Source organism: Peromyscus eremicus, chromosome 8a (assembly GCF_949786415.1).
Source record: "Peromyscus eremicus chromosome 8a, PerEre_H2_v1, whole genome shotgun sequence".
Taxonomy (NCBI): Eukaryota; Metazoa; Chordata; class Mammalia; order Rodentia; family Cricetidae; genus Peromyscus; species Peromyscus eremicus.
Window position 1 is genome coordinate 58,604,793 of NC_081423.1, and position 21,624 is coordinate 58,626,416.

General features: G+C 50.0%; 1 protein-coding gene across 1 annotated transcript in view; it reads left to right on the top strand.

Annotated features, from left to right (window-relative positions):
- The first annotated feature begins 8,019 nt into the window (after positions 1-8,019).
- The window catches only part of Slc43a2 (solute carrier family 43 member 2), a 44,734-nt gene continuing 31,129 nt past the window's right edge, over positions 8,020-21,624 (top strand). The window contains exons 1-4 of the mRNA XM_059271210.1: positions 8,020-8,706; positions 8,892-9,098; positions 19,573-19,780; positions 21,122-21,177. Coding sequence (XP_059127193.1) covers positions 8,939-9,098; positions 19,573-19,780; positions 21,122-21,177 — 424 coding nt within the window. The 5' untranslated portion in view covers positions 8,020-8,706; positions 8,892-8,938. The remainder of the gene's footprint in view (positions 8,707-8,891; positions 9,099-19,572; positions 19,781-21,121; positions 21,178-21,624) is intronic.

Below are 21,624 nucleotides of genomic sequence, written 5' to 3' on the forward strand. Positions count from 1 at the left end.
CATCACTTCAAAACATCTTTTTTTTTTTTTTTTCTGAAATGGAAAACAACCTAAATGATAAAGATTGATTAAACAAGTATTTCTCTTAGAAAATTATTAATTCATTTATTTGGGTGAAGGGTAGTGCCACAACCTGGAGGTCAGTGGCCAACTCTTGGGAATTAGTCCCTTCCTGTCTGTCACCTTGTGAGTCCGGGGGATGGCACTCAGGTTGCCAGGCCTGTGACCCAAGTGCTTCTAACCATTAAGCCACTTTGCTAGCCATTCTTTTTTGAGACAGGGTCTCTCATGTAGCCCAGGCTGGCCTCAAACTTGTCCTGTGGCTGGGAACATCCTTGGATTTATGATCCTCTTGCCTCTATCTCCCAAGGGCTGGCCTGTACAACCTTGGTTTTCTGCTTCATAGAGCTTCAGGCATGGTAGGCAAGCATGCTACCAACTGAGCTACACATCAGCCCAATGGAACAAGTATTTCTTAAAACTGGTTTCTGCACAGTGGCTAAAGACGTTATTCTAAAATATTTGCTATGTGGCTCTGGAGGGATGGCTCAGTGGTTAAGAGCACTGACTGCTCTTCCAGAGGATGCAGGTTTGATTCTTAGAACCCATATGGTGGCTCACAACCCGGCCTCTGAGGACAGGAGGCATGAAGCAGGTTATAGAACACACATGCAGGCAAAACACACACACGTATGAAAAACAATCAAAATTTTAAAAACCTGATACATGAAAGTATAAAGTAAGTAACAAGCACAGGCCATGGTGTAGTTCCTGCTCTCCCATTACTGTATTTTCAGTTCTGTATTGAGACTGGGCCCAGGGTCTCATTCATACCAAGCATCCACCCTACTGCTATTAGTTAAAATATTAAGACAACTCCACGTAGTTAAAAGGGAGGTTTATTTTGTGGGGTAACTCACAAGTGAAGGGATAGGTTACAGGGTCTGGGAAAGGTGTAGCACAGTCCGGAGGTGTTCTCTGGAGAACTCTGCTTGGTCTACCTCCAGCATCCAGGGTCCAGGAACCAAGAGAGCTCCCCCTTCCAGATCCCGGGTCTGCAGGGGTCCTCTCTTGGCTCCGTCTTGTAGGTATGATAGTTACCAAAGTCTCAAAGGGGGTGGTATTTCCAGGTCAAAGCTGGAACCGCTACCCACTACATACTGCCAAACTACATCACTGATCCCAACTTCTCTTTAAATTCTTTTTCTTTTGGATTTTCTTTTAATGCCAGGCAGTGGCAGGGCACACCTTTAATCTCAACTTTTAGAAGGTAGAGGCAGTCAGATCTCTGAGTTTGAGGCTAGCCTGGTCTACAGAGTGAGTTCCAGGACAGCCAGGACTACACAGAGAAACCTTGTATCATAAAACAAGACAAAACAAAAATTAAGGGCTGGAGAGATGGCTCAGAGGTTAACAGCACTGACTGTTCTTCCAGAGGTCCTGAGTTCAATTCCCAGCAACCACATGGTGGCTCACAACCACCTAATGAGATCTGGTGCCCTCTTCTGGTGTGCAGATAAAACATGCAGATAGAATAATATATATATATATATATATATATATATATATATAATAAATAAATAAATCTTAAAAAAAATAAAAAAAATTGAGATTCATTTTCAGCACTCGGGAGGCAGAGTTAGGCAGATCTCTGAGTTCGAGGCCAGCCTGATCTTTAGCGAGTTCCAGGACAGGCTCCAAAGCTACACAGAGAAACACTGTCTCGAAACAAAACAAAACAAAACAAAACAAAATGAAACGAAACAAAACAAAACAAAACAAAACAAAACAAAACAAAACAAAAACTAGATTTATTTTATGGCACACACCTTTAATCCCAGCATCGGGGAGGCAGAGATAGGTGTATCTCTGTGAGTTCAAGGCCAACCTGTTCTAGAGACTGAGTTCCAAGACATGCTCCAAAGCTACACAGAGAAACCCTGTCCCCAAAATACCCAAAATGAAATAAAATAAAAATTAAGATATGCCAGGCAGTGGTGGCACACGCCTTTAATCCCAGCACTCGGAGGCAGAGGCAGGCGGATCTCTGTGAGTTCGAGTGCCTCTGCCTCCAAAGTGCTGGGATTAAAACTTTGTTTTTTTTTTTTGTTTTTTTTTTTTTGTTTTTTTTTTGTTTTTTTTTGTTTTTTTTTTTCCTTTTTTTTTTTTGGTTTTTCGAGACAGGGTTTCTCTGTGTAGCTTTGCGCCTTTCCTGGAACTCACTTGGTAGTCCAGGCTGGCCTCGAACTCACAGAGATCCGCCTGGCTCTGCCTCCCGAGTGCTGGGATTAAAGGCGTGCGCCACCACCGCCAGGCCCTAAAACTTTGTTTTAAGATAGGATCTCACTATGTACCTTGACTGACTGGCCTGGAACTCACAGAAATCCACCTGCTTCTACCTCCTGAGTACCAGCATTAAAAGCATGTGTAACCATACTTGGCTTTATTTTTAGGTGTCAGTGAATATAAAGTTTCCTCATAAAAATGATGGTACTAAAGAAACAATAACAAATAACAACAACAACAAAATGGATGTGGTGGTCCATGGCCCTAATCTCAGCAGCAGGAGGTGGGGATAGGATGAGCAGAAGTTCAAGGTTATCCTCAGGCTACATAGCACGTTGGAGCCAGTTAGGTTTGTCTCAAAAACAAAATATATGGAATTCCATTGTGTGAAAATAACATAGATCATAAGCTACCCCTCCTTTCCATGCGCAGTTGTTGTTTTTTTTTTTTAATTTTGTTTTTTCCTTGTTTTTTTGAGACAGGGTTTCTCTGTGTAGCTCTGGCTGTCCTGGAACTCACTCTGTAGACCAGGCTGGCTTTGAATTCAAGAGATCTGCCAGGTGATGGTGGCGCATGCCTGTAATCCCAGCACTCTAGAGGCAGAGGCAGGTGGATCTCTGTGAGTTCCAGGCCAGCCTGGTCTACAGAGCTAGTCCAGGACAGGCTCCAAAGCTACAGAGAGAAACCCTGTCTCAAAAAACCAGAGAGAGAGAGAGAGCGAGCGAGCTGCCTCCCAAGCGCTGGGATTGAAGGTGTGCATCACCACCACCTGGCTTGAGTAGTTGTTTCTAATTGTTTCAATACAAAATGATGCTGTGGATTTGAGAGTATATTAAAGCACTTGCTTAGGAGTGAGATGCTAAGGACTTGATAAGAACATTAAGGAATGTATATGTTCGCTCCAAATGGCCCTCCAAAACACCGTATGGGTTTGTATTCTTACAAACTATGAGGTAGGTGGACCTCAGAGTTCAAGGCCAGTCTGGTCTACAGAGTGACTTCCATGACAGCCAGGGCTACACAGAGAAACCTTCTCTTGAAAAAACAAAAAACCAGTAAACCAACCAACCAAACAAACAAACAAACAGAAAAACCTAAAAAAAAAACTATGAGCGTACTCATTCCCTCACACAAAATCTGACAGGTTAAAAATAGTAGCTCAGTATTTAGATAAAAAAAAAGCAACAATAAATATAATATTATATGCTAAAATTTAAAATCCTTCTACAAACACAAAACTTGTTTTCTTGAGACAGAGTCTCACTGTGGCAGCCAAGGTTGGCTTGGAACTCTGGATCTTCATGTTTAGACTCTGAAGTGCTGAGATTACAGGCATACATCCCAAGTTAGACTAGCAAAAAAATGTTCTTTATTCATCCAAAAATGATAGGCATGCTGGCGCATACCCGTACAGAGGCAGAGGCAGGAGGATTCCATGCCAGCCTGGACTACAGAGGGAGATCCTATCTCAGAAAAACAAAACCCAAAGTGGTGGTGTTAGGAGCGTTGAGTACAAAGTGAGCATCTTTAATTCCAGTGCTGAGGAGGCAGAGACAGGGAGATCCCTGGGTCTTGCAGACCAGCCAGCCTAGCCTACTTTAGAAGCTCCAGGTTCAATAAGAGACCCTGGTCTACATAGTAGGTCAAAATATAAGGTGGAATGCTATTAAGATGACACCCGGAGCCGGGCGGTGGTGGTGCACGCCTTTAATCCCAGCACTCGGGAGGCAGAGGCAGGCGGATCTCTGTGAGTTCAAGGCCAGCCTGGTCTACAAAGTGAGTTCCAGGAAAGGCGCAATACTACACAGAGAAACCCTGTCTCGAAAAACCAAAAAAAAAAAAAAAAAAAAAAAAAAGAATGACACCCAGGCTGGAGATATGGCTCAGAGGTTAAGAGCACTGACTGCTCTTCCAGAGGTCCTGAGTTCAATTCCCAGCACCCACATGGTGGTTCAAACCCATCTGTAATGAGATCTGGCACCCGATTCTGTATACATAATAAATAAATAAATCTTAAAAAAAAATGACACCCTATACAGAGCTCTGGCCTCCTCCATATGAAGGTGCACACACATGAATGTGTACAAGTATGTGTACTCATGCATGCAAACAGAAAAGTACAGAAAAACAAACACAAAACCAAAACCATTAGCTGGGCGGTACTGGCTCATGTCTTTAATCCCAGCACTCAGGAGGCAGAGGCAGGTGGATCTCTGAGTTGAAGGCCAGCCTGGTCTATACAGTGAGTTCCAGAATAGCCAGGGTTACACAGAGAAACTCTGTTTCAGAAAAACAAACAACAAAACAAAACCCCAAACCATCATCCCATATTCGGGACTGTGGCTGTAACTGGATGATGGAGAGCTTGCTTAGCGTATGTAAGGGCCTGGGGTTGATACCCAGCACCACCTCCCCCTTTATAGAAAAGTATCTTTTAGGTCCCAGCACCCACATGGCAGCTCACAATCTTCTATAACTGTAGTCCCATGGGATCCCATGCCCTTTTCTGGTGTGCAGACATGCATGCACCGTGGTTAAGATCATTTGCTGCTTTTGAGGAGGACTAAGTTTGGTTCCCATCACCTCCTTGGCCACTCAGCCACTTAATTCCAGTTCCAGGTGACCCAATGCCCTCTTCTGGCCTCCTTGGGTAATGCATGCATGTGGTGCACATTAGACAAAACACTTGTGAACTTTAAAACAAAGAGGTCCTGTTACTATTTGAATTTCTATGTTCATTCTAAGGTTGAGGTTCTTTTCAGACCTTTAAAGTGACTGCATTTTTCTACATATTATCTGGTTATATTAAATTCTTTTTGTTTTTGAGACAGTCTCATTCTATTGCTCAGGTTGACCTGGAACTCAATATACATCCCGGGCAGCCCGGGGACACATGGCAATCCACCTGTTTCATTCTCCTGAGTGTTGGGATAATAAGTGTGAGCCACCAGACATGACTTACAATTTCCTTTCCTTTCCTTTCCTTTCCTTTCTTTCTTTCTTTCTTTTTTTTTTTTTTTCAGGGTCTCAAGCCAGGCAGTGTGACTTTATTCTTTTTTTTTTTTTTCAAGACAGGGTTTCTCTGTGTAGCCCTGTCTGTCCTGGAACTTGCTTTGTAGACCAGGCTGGCCTCAAACTCACAGAGATCCACCTCCATCTACCTCCCAAGTGCTGGGATTACACTCGTGAACCGCAACTCCTGGCTTACAAATTTGCCAGGAGCCCTGCTAGTCTAGCTTAGGCACTCCCAAATTAAAAACAAAAAGTTTCATTCAGATGGACCTGGGCCATCTCAACAGTGACTTCTTTCACGTTTCATTGCTTTGGGAAAGCCACCTAAATCCTCAGTCTTTCGTCTGGAAGATAAGGATAATGGCTATATCTAGGAAGGTTGACACAGAGGATGTCAAAGACCTAGGAAAAGTCTAGCTATCAATAAAAGGTAATCATCATTGACACTACCATAATCCTCCAGTGTTGCGTGATCTCGTGTCCTAGAACCTGTTACTTTTCCCTTGCTCGTGTTCCATCCCACAAACTCATACTGTACAGCAGCTTGAGTTTACTTTAGTATGAAGGGCTAGAAGTACCAATGACTAAGACATTTCTGCCCCCAAGGAGTTTCCAGTGAGAGGAAAATGGGGGTACATATTATAAAGCATTACAGACATCAGACAAAAAGAGCTGCAGGCATTACAGAGTGTGGCTAGGGAAGGCTTCCCAGAGGAGGTGCTGCCCAAGAAAGGGGCCCTAGTTCTGAGAGAAGAGCAAATTGAGAACCCGAGCAATTCCACGGGATTGGAGCACCCAGGAGCAGGAGGAGGAGGAAAAGGCTGTTGTGTAGGAAGCAGCATGGGTGAGTCAGTTGGGGAACTTGAACTTTATCTAGCAGAACAAATGGTAGAAGCTTTCTGCAGGATCTAGCAAGAGGTCAGGTTTATCAAGGTCAGGTTTACATTTCCCACAATTCCCTGCGAGGTGGCTATGAGATGCAGAGACTGCTGGATGAATAGTTGCGTCCCAGGGACAGAAATGGGCAGATTAGATAAACCGAACGCCTGGCTATACCGATGCAATGGGAGAGGGGGGAGGGGGAGGGGGAGAGGGAGGGAAGCGGAGACTCACAGTAGATTATCTACCTTTTCTGTTGAAGAGGTAAGTTCACAGTGTCTAACTTCATTAGATGTTATTAACCCAGCACTCGGGAGGCAGAGGCCAGCATGGTCTACATAGTGAGTTTCAGGACAGCCAGAACTACATAGTGAGACCCTGTCTCAACACCTCCTCCCCAGAAAAAAACCAGATAGTACTATTATTATCTGAGGAAGAAGGGGGGCACAATTTTAAGAAAAACATTTTAGAGATATGTCTGTAAAAAGTCCTCAAGCAGAGGGCTCAGGGAAAGGACTGAAGGGCTGAGTATATGTGCAGGTGGCAGGTCCAACTTGGAGCTTGTGGGATTCTGCACAGTGGGTGGGTCATCAGACCCCCCAAACCCATCCACAAGCCCAGACCAAGTCTGGGAGGGCATGGGCTGGCAGGACGGCTGGCGAAGGTTCAGGGCACCAGGGGGCGCACTTGAACTGAGGGAAGCGGAGCCAGGCTTGGGGGGATTCCCACAGCCCTACAGCAAGTCAGCTCTTGAAGTATGGAGAATCTGAGTGTTTTCCGAGGGTCAGGCAGACATAGCGGAAAGTGAAGCGCTCGAGCCGAGGCTTCACCTCCCGTACCGGCAGGTCCTCGGGGCAGTGCAGTTCTGGTGATGATACAGAACGGTTGGAGCCCTCCAGACCCCTAGCGACCCACAGCGCTCTCTAAAGCCAGACTTAGACGAGCTGCTTGGAGTTGCCCACAGCCCGAGGGGTGGAAGAGTGAGTGTGTCAGCCACATGAAAGAGACGTTTGGGAAAAGGGAAGGAGAGAGGGAGGGCAGGGCGCACCAAGGTGACCGGTCTGAACACTGGTCTCCGAGGGCACCGGATGGGGACGGTGGCGTCTGGATGGATGACCAGGGACGTCTCGGTCCTAAAACTGGACTACAGAGCCTTAAAAGACACCGACTTTGGGCCAGGCAGGAGGCACCTGAGGGCAAGGGGCCGGTGAACCAGGAGATCTAGCAGGGATGCGGTACACGACACCAGGACCTGCCTGGGTCGGGAGTTTCCGACACCCGCAGACAGCGCCTGGATAGGGCAACTGGGGCAGGGCAGCGAGGAACCCGCAGACAAAGCCCCGGGAGCGGGCCGGGCAGCGCAGCCCAAAAGGGCAGCAGTGGCTCGCGGAGCAGGAGCATCCAACCGTGGTTCTCTCCGGGTGGGGACCCGGGTCGACACGGCGGGCCGAGCGAGCGACACCGGGCTGGAGCCCAGCTCAGGGTGGACCAAGACTCCCTGAAATGCTGACCCAGGGATTTGACCGGGAAGAGGGCTCCGAGCAGCGCGTGGGGCGATGCCCGCGGGGGCTCCGGGTCGAGGAGACACTCCAGTGTCACTGGGTCGAGCCGGGCCTGCCCAAGCCGCCCCCCAGCCCCCCCATCCCTCTTGTTTGTCTCCAAGTCCGGCCGGAACCGGCTTCTGCTCGCCGGGGGGCGGGCGGGTAGCTGCTGATTGGCCAACGCCTGTTTCCAGCCCCACTCAGCCAATCAACGGGCAGCAGTGTTTTTCATCTTAGGGTAGGAATAAAAGGGCTGGAAATAAAGGGGACAGAAAAGGCGCCGGGCGGGCCCGATACACACCGGTAGGAGCCGGGTGAGCTCGACTCCCGAGATCCGGGCCCCCGACGAGGGTGCGGGAACCTGAAGCGGCTCGCAGGCCCGGGGTTAGAGGGACGGTGCATGCTTGTCAGAGGGAAGGCACCGGGCGGGAGGCGTAAAGGGAGAGCGGGAGGATGGAGGGACCGGACCTGTTTCTATGGGAACGGGCTAATCGCTAGGGGAGCAGCCCGGCCCGGGGGTCGCGCGGTTGGCTCGCGCCGCCGGTTTGAACCGGCTTCGCCTCTCCCATGCGGGGTTCGCGTGGCGGTAGCGCCTAGCGACCTAGACACTGGCCAATGGCGCAGCAGTTCCTTTGCGGTCCCGCCAATAAAGGCGCCGTGGGCGGGCCGTTCCGGAGCTCCCTGCGCTGATCTTGTGGTTGAAGGAACAAGCTCTAGGGAAGGGTCTTCAGTGCGGGCGGGCGGGCGGGCGCCTGTCGGTCCCTGGGAGTGGCAGCTCTCAGGTGTGCCTCTGTTCAGGTGCCCGTACGGCAAACTGCTTCCATTTACGGCCCCCAAACTAGCTATTCAGTTTTGTTTGGGGCCAGGACCAGCTCCACGTCCTTGAGCATGCGTTAGTCCCTTCCCAGCTGCCATGCCTCAGTTTACCTCCGAGTGAACTGAGTGAGAAGCCTCTCCACTCGGCCCGCAGGGCCCCACCGGGCCGAAGGTACTGAGTGGTACCAGCCAGTCGCGGGTTCAGGGTGGCCCAGGTCCCAGACAGGGATGGGGTTCGATTCTTTTGCGGCGTGCACCTACAGCCTGGGCTCCTGGGGGTTGACAGTCTGGTCGCTGTGCGCCAGCGGCCACACGGGTTGGGTTAGAGCCACCGCTGAAGCTGAGGTCTGTGCGCAGGTGTCTGCAGAGCCCGAGCCGGGCCGCCGCCGCCGCCACACCGCACCATGGCGCCCACCCTGGCCACTGCCCATCGGCGCCGCTGGTGGATGGCCTGCACGGCTGTGTTGGAAAACCTCCTCTTCTCGGCAGTCCTCCTGGGATGGGGCTCGCTGCTCATCATGCTCAAGTCGGAGGGCTTTTACTCCTACCTGTGTACGAAGCCAGGTGAGAAGAATGCCTCGGTCAGGGGCAGGCTCCTAGAGCGGGGCTTTGGGAGAGGGTGGGTGGTGGTGAGGATCTAAGCAACGCCCGCTTGCTGCCCAAGCCTCCGAGTGCCAAAAGGCCCATTTGATCCTGGTCCAACTCTCTGGGTGCATATTATTATCATCGTCCCCGTTTGTGGATGGAGAAACTGAGGCTGGGACCAGTCTTCCGTTTGCCCAAGCTGCAGAGTAATAGACTCAGGACCCTGCGTGCAGTCAGGAACATTGCTAGCCTCCCAGCCCTCCAGGGCCTTGCAGTAAACATGTATGAGAAAGAGGAACTCGATTCATAGGCCGGGGTGCAGCAAGAGGGAGGAAGTGGCTTCGCCTCCACCCGAAGGAAGGTTCATCTAGATGTACATGTTTTTAAGTCAGGCCATTATGGAGTCTCCTAAGGGCTTGCCAAGATATAATTTCTTGTCTATTTTTGCTGCTTTATGATTCTCCAAAGGCCATTTCCTCTCCTGAACTGTGAGAACATCTCAGTGGCTTCCAAAACATAGTCGGGAGGAAGAGGAGGGGGAACAGTGAGGAAAAGGATGCTGGGTTAGCTCCCTTAGCAGTCTGAAGGCGGGCTGAGGGTAGCCCTTCATCTTTCGCTGTCTCCCGACCCTGACTGCCGCAGCTCAGGAGAGTCAGCCCATCCGTAGGGCCCAGGCACGACTAACCTCTCCCTCCTCCTCAGGCATCCTTGTAAGAAATGTCTCTTGTCTTTGCTGCGTCCCACCCCGTACTTGAGTCCACTTGGATGGAGGCAGCCCGGATGTGATTCCTTAGGTCACTGCTAGCATGCCTTTTTGTTTACAGAGCTGTTTATTTATTTTCTTTTCTTTAAATTATTTTCTTGTATTTATTCACTGGAGTGGGGGTGGGGGTAGAGCACTGTGTGGAGAGTCAGAGGCCGCCGACTCCTGGTTGATGGTTCTTTTCTTCCACCGTGTGATTGTTCGTCAGGTTGACAAACCCAGTGGCAAGGGCCACGTCTAAAGGTGATTGTTTCTCTGTGAACCACCACCCTGCTCTAAAGGTGGTGTTTGTGTGTGATTTTTTTTTCTTTTGTTTATTTATTTATTTATTTATTTGATTTTTCGAGACAGGGTTTCTCTGTGTAGTTTTGGTGCCTCTCCTGGATCTCGCTCTGTAGACCAGGCTGGCCTTGAACTCACAGAGATCCGCCTGGCTCTGCCTCCCGAGTGCTGGGATTAAAGGCGTGCACCACCACCGCCCGGCTTTTCTTTTATTTTTGAGACAGTATCTTGCTATGTAGCCCAGGCTAGCCTTTAATTTGTAATCCTTTCATCTCCTTCTCCTGGGTGCTGAGATTACAAGCCTACGCTATATCACCCAGCCTCTCATTCTTAGCAGGAAGAGAAAGCTTTGGACCTGCTCCCACTCCCTGTAACTCTGAGTCAACTTTCCTTTCCCTTCTCCTACCTGCCCAAAGGAGTCTTAGTGTACAGAGCTTAGCAGGAGAGGGGAAGGGCGGGAGAAAGGGAGGGAATTCAAAGGCCATCTGGGAGAGGGCAGAAAGTCTATCGTTTATAACCAACCTTTAGCCTTTAGCACTCAAAAATATTTCCTAATAGCCTAAGGGTTCTTGGCGGGTGTTTCTCCACATCAGCAAGAAATCTTGAGATGAGAGAGTCAGACCTTGTTCCCTGACCAAGCTTTCTGTTCTGCTTAAGAGATGTTAGGAAATTAATGGCCCCCTGGGAAGAAATAGGTAGGGGTGTATGGCTCTTCCTCTCTTTGTTGCAGGGTGCACTGGGAGTTTAAAACAAAAAGAAAAAAAATCGTCATCCTCAGACAACACTTTTAGTATCTCATCCAGACCGGAGGACTGTTGTGGTCAGAGTTTCTTTTCTTTTTTTCTTTCTTTTTTTTTCTTTTTTCTTTTCTTTGACTCGTGGTATTGGTGAAGTCAAATTGTCCACTTACACAATTTCTTGGACGGTAGGGGCACCACGGGGTTGGAAATTGCTTTCCTGATGAAACCTTCTCCCTTCCAGAGACTGTGCCCGCATAGCGCTGAGTTGGTATTTACGTGCCCGGGAGACTTGACAGGTCATTCCTGTGAACCAGAGGGAAGGGGAAGGGTCAGGACTGTGGGTTGAACATCAACTTCTTATCCTGTGCCTTTGCTCCTCTGTCTGATTTTGGTTTTTCTGATTATCTGGTAAACCCGCTGACCTAGCATCCTCGGCAGGGAAAGCCTGCTGATTCCACGAAGCTTATCTCTCTAGCCTCCTTGCTTCTTGGAGTCTGAGTAACCTGTTGACTTTTGGGACCAGAAACTTGTGTGCTTCCTTGACTGGGAGTGCCTGGCAAGGTTCGGGTCAAGATCTGCTCTGTGGCCCAACATTGTCCACCTCGGTGGATGGCTGAGCTGATTGCTTTAGACTTTTAAAGAGCTGACCTGCATACAGCTGATTGAGATGCGAATCTCAGCTTTTTGTTGTTTTCAAGATTGATGGCATGAGTTTGTTCACCAGGGGAAATTTGCCTGAACCCGTTGAAAGGTTTTCAGAACTGTGTTGGGACTCTCGCCAGAATCTGGCTACAGATGTGGTGTTGGGTTCCAGTTCGATGGTTGTGGGAAAAGGAAAGGAATTCCCTGCCTCTCTGTTGCCCTGCAGATTCGCTTGGCCTGTCACAGCTTGGACAGGGGCTAGTGCTTGGGAGCTGGGCTGGACGATTCATGAGTTTTGTAACTACTCACCTGGTAATGGCAACTAGAGCCCTCTCTTGTCTTCCTGGTGCAGACTGTTGGGTGTGTAGTATGGGAAAAGTGGGCCTTTCCCAAGCTGCGTCCTCTGGCCCCATATGACCACCATAGCTGCTCAGCTGACATAACCTCTTTCTTCATCTTCTCTGTTCTTTTTGTTTGTTTGGTTTGGTTTTGGTTTCTGGTTTTTCAAGACAGGGTTTCTCTATGTAGCCTTGGCTGTCCTGGAACTCACTCTGTAGACCAGGCTGGCCTTAAACTCAGAGATCCGCCTGCCTCCCAAGTGCTGGGACTAAAGTCGTGTGCCACCACTGCCCACCTCTCTTTTGTTCTTTGGTGGAGTTTTGGGTTATTGTTTTGTTTTTGAGACCAGAGTTTCATCATAGAACTCTGGCAGGCCTGGAATTTACTGTGTCCACTGGGCCGGCTGATCTACCCACCTCTGCCTCCTGAGTGCTGGGTCTAAAGGTGTGTGCCAACACACCTGGCCTTTTAGTGGATTTTGACAGGGGCAGCTTGGGCTAGGGGTATCTGTGAATATTGTTTCTTCTTATTTAGCTCACACATTCAGTAAACATTGTTTCTTTGTTTGTTTTGAGACAGGGTCTCACTATGTAGCCCTGAATGTCCTGGAACTCACTATGTAGACCAGGTTGGCTTTGAACTCACAGAGATCCCTCTGCCTCCCAAGTGCTGGCATTAAAAGCATGTGCCACCGGGCGGTGGTGGCGCACGCCTTTAATCCCAGCACTCGGGAGGCAGAGGCAGGCGGATCTCTGTGAGTTCGAGGCCAGCCTGGTCTACAGAGCGAGATCCAGGAAAGGCGCAAAGCTACACAGAGAAATCCTGTCTCAAAAACCAAAAAAAAAAAAAAAAAGCATGTGCCACCACATCTGGCTTAATAAACCCTGTTGATGTGTGAGACTAGGGGTTCCTCGCAAACAAATCTTTACACACAGACTCCAAGAAGTGGAGGGTGGTGGGAATGAGGCCATGGTGCGGGGGGGGGGGGGGGCGGGGGGGGATCTGGTTGTCCCCAGGTGGGAAGTCTCCCTAAAGTTAAGGCAGAAGCCTAGAGGGTGAGGAAGGGTGAGCTGATGGGGGAGGGCAGGAGGAGAGCCATGCCGTATACCTCAGAGGGGAAGACAGAAAAGGCTGGTACGGCAGGGAGATGACTGGGCAGGTGGAAGGGCCGGGAGGCAAGGAAAACTGGATTTGATTCTCAAGGCCGGAGGAGGCCAGGGAGGCAGCGGCCTGCCAGAATTCAGTGAACCTCTCTGAGGCTCTTGAACAGTTGAAGGCTTGCCGCATGCTGGGTGTGGGCGGAATGAGGACTGTGAAGATGGAAATCTCCATGGCCCCTGCTAGAGGAGTTCAGCCCTGCACATGAAGATGGACCCCTGTTGTGCACGTCCACGTCCATGCTCTCACATTTATGGCCACATGAGTGCACGTGCAAGTGGATGCCAGGATTCTTCGGTCCCTGTCCTCTTTTAAAAATACATCGAGGCAGGTCTCTTGCTGAGCCCAGAGCTCACAGCTTTTCCACGGGTTCTGCGGACCAGACGCTAATGTTCCTGTTTGCACAGGGGTGCTTTACCCCCCAGCCTCAGTTCTCTGGTCTTGGCCCTTACCGGCAGTCAGTACCTGGCAGGACCTCTCACCCCGACAGCAAGGAACAAGGACTCTGGGCCTCTGAGGGCAGAGGGGCTGCCGTCCCCCGGGGAAGCAGCACAAAGCCAGACTTGAGACGTGGACAGGGAGAATTCTGTGCTACTCCAAGGCCTTCCCTTTTACGGGCTTTTATCCCTACCTACAAGCCAGTGATGGATAGCGTTTGGAAACTTAACTCTGGACTTTTATTGCTTATGAGCACGACTGTCTGTGTTTTTCTTTGAGACAGGACCTTACTATATAGCTCAGGCTGGCCTTGAACTCATGATCCTCTCAACTTATCCTCTCTTCTCTCTTCTCTCTCTTCTCTCTCTCTCTCTCTCTCTCTCTCTCTCTCTCTCTCTCTCTCTCTCTCTCTTTCTCTCTCTCTCAGACAGGGTTTATTATGTAAGCCTGGTTGGCCTGGAACTCACTATGTAGACTAGGATGGCCTCGAAGTGCCTCAGCCTTCCAAGTGCTGGGGTTGTAGATGTGTGCCACCAGACTGGGCTTGTTTTTACTTCTCTCACCCCAGTTTCTTTTGATTCATTTTCTCAGTGCTAAGAGTCAAACCCGGGCTTCACTCGTGCCAGGTAATCGCTTTGGCACTTGGCTACAGCTGTTGTTCACCCCCAGTTTATTTTGATTGCAGAAAAATTCCCAAAGAAACAGTAAGAGGGCTAAAAGCTGGTACCCACAGCCTCAGAAAATGTGTCACAAAAGAAGCGCCCTGTCGGTCGCCACCACCCTTACCCTTCCCATGACCCGATTTCCCTCCCTGACATCTGCTGGCCTATTTTGTCTTAGTGTCTCGTGAAGGTCCTGTCGGGCATGGCTTGGCTTTCCGTGGCTTTGTGGGAAAGCCGTGGAACAGCCCTGTTCTCACTAGGTGATAGGAAGAGTGTCTGGTGGGGCCCAGCTTTTTCCTAGCTTTGTTGTCTCAGCCTTCCAGACTGCCTCTAACCCACGAGGACAGCATAATCATAGTCTCGGGCTCTGACAGACAGACGCCTTGCAAGCCTGGCTCCCCAAGACCTTCCTCAGGACACGCACCTGCTCTGCAATTCCACACACAGTGCTGTGGAATATGGGGTCAGGGTGAGAAGGGTACTCAGCGGCCCAAGGAATGACTCCTACCGACACAGTGGCCAGGACACGGCTGTCCACAGCAGGCTGCTGCTGCTGCTGGGACCAGCGGTGTCCTGTGTCCTGTGTCCTGCCTGCTCTGTGGCTTAGGCGACCTCTCACCCACATCTCCCCTGCTGGGCTGAGATGCTGCTTCCTGTTGCCGGATAGACTAAGGATGGGAGAGAGGCAGGAGATGCTGGGGCAGGTACCCTCAGGAGGGCTGGCCCTGGGTCAGCACCGTGGAGGGGAGGGGCTCGGTCACCAGCCTGAGGAAGAACTGCTGAGGGACGGAGAGGCTGTCTCCAGCCATGTGCCTCTTTGTCCCCTCGTCACCATCAGGGAGATATTCTGGAGTTCCTCACTCTCTCTGTTTGCCTGGGGTGAGGGGAGGACTCTCTCCGACCCTAGAGAAGCCAAAGGGAGCCCTGAGCGGGGTCACAGAACTCTCTTGCCTCCTCTGCCTCCTCTGTTAAGATTTTGTTTGTGAGTCTTCTGAGTGGAGCCAACAGTACAGGGCATTGTTCTCTCTTCCTGGCCCCGGCAGCCCTGTTCTCAGCACACTCTGGCCCACCAGTTTCTTGCCTGTCTTCTGGTTAAGCCCTCCCTGGCTGCACCAGTCCTGGCCGCTCTGACCACCCCACGGTCGAGGTACCTGTTTAATGGCAGGTACAGGTGGGACCCAAACAGGCTGGCCTGAGCTGAGTGGATGATGGCTGCACTCTAGACTGAGCAGGGGACACCTTGGGGCTTGACACTTCCTAGGGACATATCTGTTTGTCCCTTTCCCGGCTTTCTGTGGCCAGGTGGGAGAAGACGAAACTGGAGCAGCCTGGGTAGGACTGGGCATCTGCTGGGACCGAGATAGTGTGTGGGGCTGTTTATTGCTAACAGAACTCCAGACTCCTGAAGGTTCAGCCCCATGTAAGGGACACTCAAGTTGCTCCCAAGACAGAGAAAAGAGGCTCTTTGCTCCCCCAACCCCAGATAATTTGTGGCTAGATGTCACTTTCTGGAGGGAGATGAGCAGAGGCCTGGTGGCCCCATTGGCAAGGATTTAAGAACAGATACAAGCGGCTTGAAGCACTGGTCCCTGCTCCTGGGTATCGTGGCCCCAGCAGGAAGGAGGGAAGGATGGACGCCCTTACTTCTACCTCAGCCCCTCTCCTCGGAGGCCCTGTGCCTAGCTGTAGACTGAACAGATCGTCAGATAACTCCAGATGTTCATCCTCGTCCTTGCTTCTACCGTATCAGGAGACTGAGAGTGCCTTTGGATTTTAATGTTTAAAATTACATTTAGTTGTGTGTGTGTTGTGTGTGTGTGTGTGTGTGTGTGTACACACTGCGGTGTGTTGTGTGTGAGCTGTGGTGTGTGTGTGTGTGTGTGAGCTGCAGTGTGTGGGTGTGTGTGTGTGAGCTTTGGTGTGTGTGTGAGCTGCAGTGTGTATGTGTGTGTGTGTGTGTGTGTGTGTGTGTGTGTGTGCGCGCGTGCGCTGTGATGTGCACGTGGAAGTCAGAACAACTTGCGGGTGTTGGTTCTCAGCTTCAACCGTGTGAGTCTTAGGGATTGAATTCAAGTTGTCCGGCCTGGTGGCAAGCGTCTTTACCTGTTAGTCATCTATTGGCCTATCTTAGGATTAAAAAAAAATTATTGTTACTTTATTTTATGTGTATAAATGTTTGCCTGAATGTACTTATATGCACCACGTGTGTGCCTGGTGCCATTGGAGGTCAGAAAGATTGCGTCTCTGAAGCTGTCATTTCAGTGGTTGTAAGCCCCTGGGCTGGCCTTGCCCCCCACCCCCACAACCTCCCTCCTCCCCTGTTCCGTGTCGTCAGAGCGCCCACGGCACTTAAAGTTCTTGAGTGCGAGTCACTGACTTCCACAGTCAGGTCTGTCAGGCTGGAGTGCTCCCCTCCACCTGCCCACTCTCGTCTGTGCTGGCTGTCACACCTGCACGATTGCCTAGAAATGCTCACTGTTGGGTGGAGGCCCACTCCCCGCACTGCAGGGTCGGTTCCTGTTCTGCAGGGCTGACACCCGAAACCATCTCTTCCCTCCCAGGAGCTGCCTCACACCTGCCCAACGCAGCAACACATGGGACCAATGGCCCCGAGAACCGTTTGCCGTGTGTTTGGGCTGTCAGTGTGGAAGATGTCTTGGAAAGGGGATTCAAAGTGGCGGGGTTGGGAGTCTGTCCTGGAAGGTTTTGCTTGTGAGTTCAGGCTATTAACTTGTGGCTCTGTTCTCCTAAGTCCCTCTGTTGTTAGCTTGGTTCTACATGTCCTGTTTCCTTCCCCATTTTGACCCCTTCGGCCCCTGGAATCTGGTTCATTGTTACCACTCATTCAGTAAACAGCCACTGTGGCAAGGGCCCGCTGAGATAATGCGACACGGTAGCCAGAAGAGAGTGTGGAGCCTCAGACTCAGCCCAGTGGGCAACGAAGTACACACTCAGGCTATCACACGTTGATCCAGCACCGTGTTCCCTGCCATCCTGTTAAATCACCCCATCCTGAGTCCCAGCACATCTGACACTAGCAATGACAGTAGTTATTTACCAAACACTTTGCATGCCCGCGGGGAGCTCTAGAATGCCAGCTGGTTTTTCTCGGGATCATCCCCAGAGCTCTAGAGGTATGTACGAGCCGCTATATTATGTCTAGTTCACAGATACGGGAACCGACAGATTCGGATCAAGTCCCACCTGTAAGGATACACAGCGCAGGGAGCAGGGCAGGGAAGTTAGAACCCAGGGCAGGTCCTGCCATCCTAGTCTCTGCCTGCCCCTACCACGGCTTATTGCTCAGAGCTTGGAATATGCCATTCTTCGCCCCAAGTGCTTTCTTCTCAGTTGGGGGGCTCTGAGAGGCCTGGGAAGGCTTTGTAGCCCTCATCTAAGCAGTCCCAGCAACAGAGGGCTGCACCTGGGAGAATCAGTCGGCTTGTTTCTGCAGGAGTAGTCAGCATCACGTAAGGAGTGGGTCCCAGCGAGGAGACCCTCCGTCCCGTTCCCAGCTCTCCCCCACCCCTCCTGCTAGGGCAGTGCTTCTTTCTCCCTCCCTGTTGGTGTTCTTTTGGATCTGGTTGAACTTTGGAGGGGCTACTCATGTGCCGCCTGGATGTGGGACAGGCTCTGGATGTGGTCATGGGATGAGGTGGTCATGGGATGAGGTGGTCATGGGAGGGGGTGGTCATGGGAGGGGGTGGCCAGCAGCAACACAGGGCTCCAGTAAGAGAACTAAGAATGGTACATCTTGATAAATGAGAGAAAAGTAACTGTGTGCTGTTCACAGAACAAAAACTCAAGCTGGGAGTACAGCTACAGTACAGTACAAGCTGGTAGGTAGCTTGCCTTATGTACCTGTGGACCTGGGTTCAGTCCCCAGTACCTCAAAAACAAAACAAGAAGTCCAACCTTTTGGTTCTGAATTATAATGTGTGGTGGTTGGAGGTATGGAAAGTCGAGGGTGGAAGCTGTCACGTGACTTGTGCTGTGCTTTAGAAGTAGAGGCGAAGCCGGGCGGTGGTGGCGCACGCCTTTAATCCCAGCACTTGGGAGGCAGAGCCAGGTGGATCTCTGTGAGTTTGAGGCCAGCCTGGACTACCAAGTGAGTTCCAGGAAAGGCGCAAAGCTACACAGAGAAACCCTGTCTCGAAAAAAAAAAAAAAAAAAAACAAAAAAAACAAACAAACAAAAAAAAAGAAGTAGAGGCGAAGAGGCCCATCCAGTTTGCTCAGATTGGCTGTGGAAAACCTAGGTTTTCTGGTGAGACCAGCAGCTTATCTTTCCCAAGTCCTCCTCCACACTGGCTGCATGCGTTGCTGTGGACAGCGCTACTGAGAATGTTTGAGATAGCCTAGGGCACCCCAGCCAAGGCTGGACCCTGAGCTACTGTTGTTATTGGGTGTAGAGTATAGGATACTCTAGAATGGAAATCACTTTTTTGTTTTGTTTTGTTTTTTGAGACAAGGTCTCTCTCTTAGACCAGGCTGGTCTTGAACTCACAGAGATCCACCTCCCTCTGAGAACTGGCGTTAAAGGTATGTGTCACCACTACCTGGCCTTGGATTTTTTCTTTTAAGAAAGGTATTCTTCAGAATAGCCAAGGTTACACAGAGAAACCTTGTCTTGAAAAACCCAACCAAAAAAGAAAGAAAGAAAGAAATTCTTGCCGGGCAATGGTGGCACACACCTTTAGTCTCAGCACTTAGGAAGCAGCTGCAGGCCTGGTCTACAGAGTGAGTTCTAGGACAAGCAAGTCCCTGTACCTACTGAGCCATCCTGTCCCACCACCAACTTTCCCTTGTGACACAGGGTCTCATGTAGCCTAGACTGCCCTCAGGTTCATTATCTGTGGATGACTTTGAACCTCTGATCCTCCTGCTTAGACAACAGGCATTCACCATCATTCTAGAATGGGAATCCTAATCTGGTTCTAATGGTTGGTGTCAAGGGACACATGAAGCCCTTGAAGTTGTGGATGAGACTCTGTGTTTTCTGAGGAATGACTTTCTTTATTGGATTCTTTAACTGGTCTGTGATTTCATTTTTTTTTATTTATTTTTTTTATTTTTTTTGGTTTTTCAAGACAGGGTTTCTCTGTGTAGTTTTGGTGCCTTTCCTGGAGCTCACTCTGTAGACTAGGCTGGCCTCGAACTCACAGAGATCCACCTGGCTCTGCCTCCCGAGTGCTGGGATTAAAGGCGTGTGCCACTGACGCCTGGCTTGGTCTGTGATTTCTACAAATGTTGAAAACATCTGCGTTATTGCTGTAGGGGTCTGGGGGAAGAAGCCCCGTCTTGTCAGTTGCCGGAGCCTCAAGGCTCTCAGAACGAGCTTTGGCTTTCTCTGTGGTACAGTTCTGAAGGTGCATCTGACTCTTAGGTCTTTGTGAATGCCTGCCACGTTCTCTTTCTTTTTACACACAGAGAATGTCACCAATGGCACCATCGGGAGCACGGCAGAGCCAGATCATGAGGAGGTGATCCTGGTGAATGGCTGGCTCAGCTGCAAAGCCCAAGACGAGATTCTGAATTTGGCGTTCACCGTGGGTTCCTTCCTACTCAGTGCCATCACCCTGCCTCTGGGCATCATCATGGACAAGTATGGTCCAAGGAAGCTCAGGCTGCTGGGCAGGTCAGTGTCCTGGGGGGAAGGATAAGGATAGGTGATCCTGAGCTTCATTCCCTGATGCAGGCAATCTTGGTATGTGCTAGCAGGTGCACCATGGGGCTCCCTAAATGCCTGCCTGAGGCAGGGTTACTACACTCCCTGGCGCAGAATCAGTAGTTCTGCATGCGAGCCACAGGCCTCACGCCCATCTGTGATGACTGAATTCGCTTGTCTGGTCTTCAACGTTAGTTTGTGGGGCCATTAGGACGGCTCTTCAGTAAAGACACTTGCCACCTAGCCTGACGACCTTAGTTCTGTCCTTGGAGCCCACGTGGTAGAAGCTCGAGAGCTGACTCCTGCAAGTTGCCCCCGACCACCACACTCAAGCCATGGAGTGCACACACCAACACGTGTGTGTGTCTATACACGGCAAAGTAAAATAAGTAGAAAAGAACATTGGTTTCCAAAGACTTTTGGTCTTATACTCGTTCCAGGAAGAAAAAAGGTTTGAACATGTATAAATAGATGCAAATGTAGATTAGGTATACATGTATCATTCTTCCTCCTCCTCCTCCTCCTCCTCCTCCTCCTCCTCCTCCTCCTCTGTGTGTGTATCTGTGTGAGTGTGTGTGTATGTGTATCTGTGTGAGTGTGTGTGTGTAGGGGGGTGGTGATAATTGCTGCACATGAAACTCTGCCTAATGTATGCTGGACAAGTATTTTACAACTGAGTTAGAGCTCACATATGCCATTCTTAATACTGTGTGCTTTAAATATAAAGGTTATGGATAGGCTCAGTGGTAGAGTGCTTGCCCAGCATGTGAACATGTGTATGGCCCTGGGTTCTACCCCCAGCACTGAAAAAAAAAAGTAAGAATAAAGTTAATCAGTTAATTAAAATGAATGAAGTTTTTTTGTTTGTTTTTGTTTTTGTTTTTGAAGCAGGGTTTCCTGTGTAGTCCTGGCTGTCCTGGAACTCACTTTATAGTCCAGGCTGGCCTCAAACTCAGAGATCCACCTGCCTCTGCCTCCCAAGGGCAGGGATTAAAGGAATGCACCATCACTGCCTAGCAAAATGAATGAAATTTTAACAAGTATGAAGTGAGGCTGAGGCCGCAGCTCAGTGGTAGAGCACTTGTGTAGCACAAAAGCCCCAGGGTTCAATTCTCAGCACTGAAAATAAATCCTAAGAGACCATCACCCTCCTGGATGATCTTGCATGCCCCATAAGGCATACTTCCCTGGTCTCCCTGGAACTGTTAAGTAGTGATTATAAATGTGACACATAGTAAATACCCCCATATAACTATATAGTAACAGCAATTGTAACGTAGTATCAACAGTACACTTTCTGTTTGGTTCTAGTGCCTGCTTTGCTGTCTCCTGCTTGCTGATTGCATATGGAGCAAGTAGCCCAGACTGTGAGTATGCCTTTTCTTCCTTTTTGCCAGATGCTGGGGGAAGTGCTATCATCCACAGGTGCTCACTGGCCCACCTGTTCTCTGATGCTTTCTTAGGCTTGGTGCTCCCTCTTCAAGCCAAAAGAGATACCTCTTAGCCCTCTACTCACTTAACTCATGGGTGGCCAGGCCAGCTTCCTGGGTGTGTTGCCTAGGATTTATCTCTTTCAACTGCATGGCTAGTAAGAGAATAATCACTGCAAGCAGAAGTGTGAGAGGTGTTCTCAGGGTCTGTGAGGCTCCTGTCTCATCCCCAAGCCCTGGTGGTAGCCTCACTGATGCCACTTGAAAGACAAGCTATATGGAGCAGGCCAGCTACAGGATATAGCCTTCCATGGTGCAGAAATGGTAGGTTAAGCCATCTCCTCTTCCTCCTCTTTTTTGTTTCAGTCCTGGGAATTGAACCCA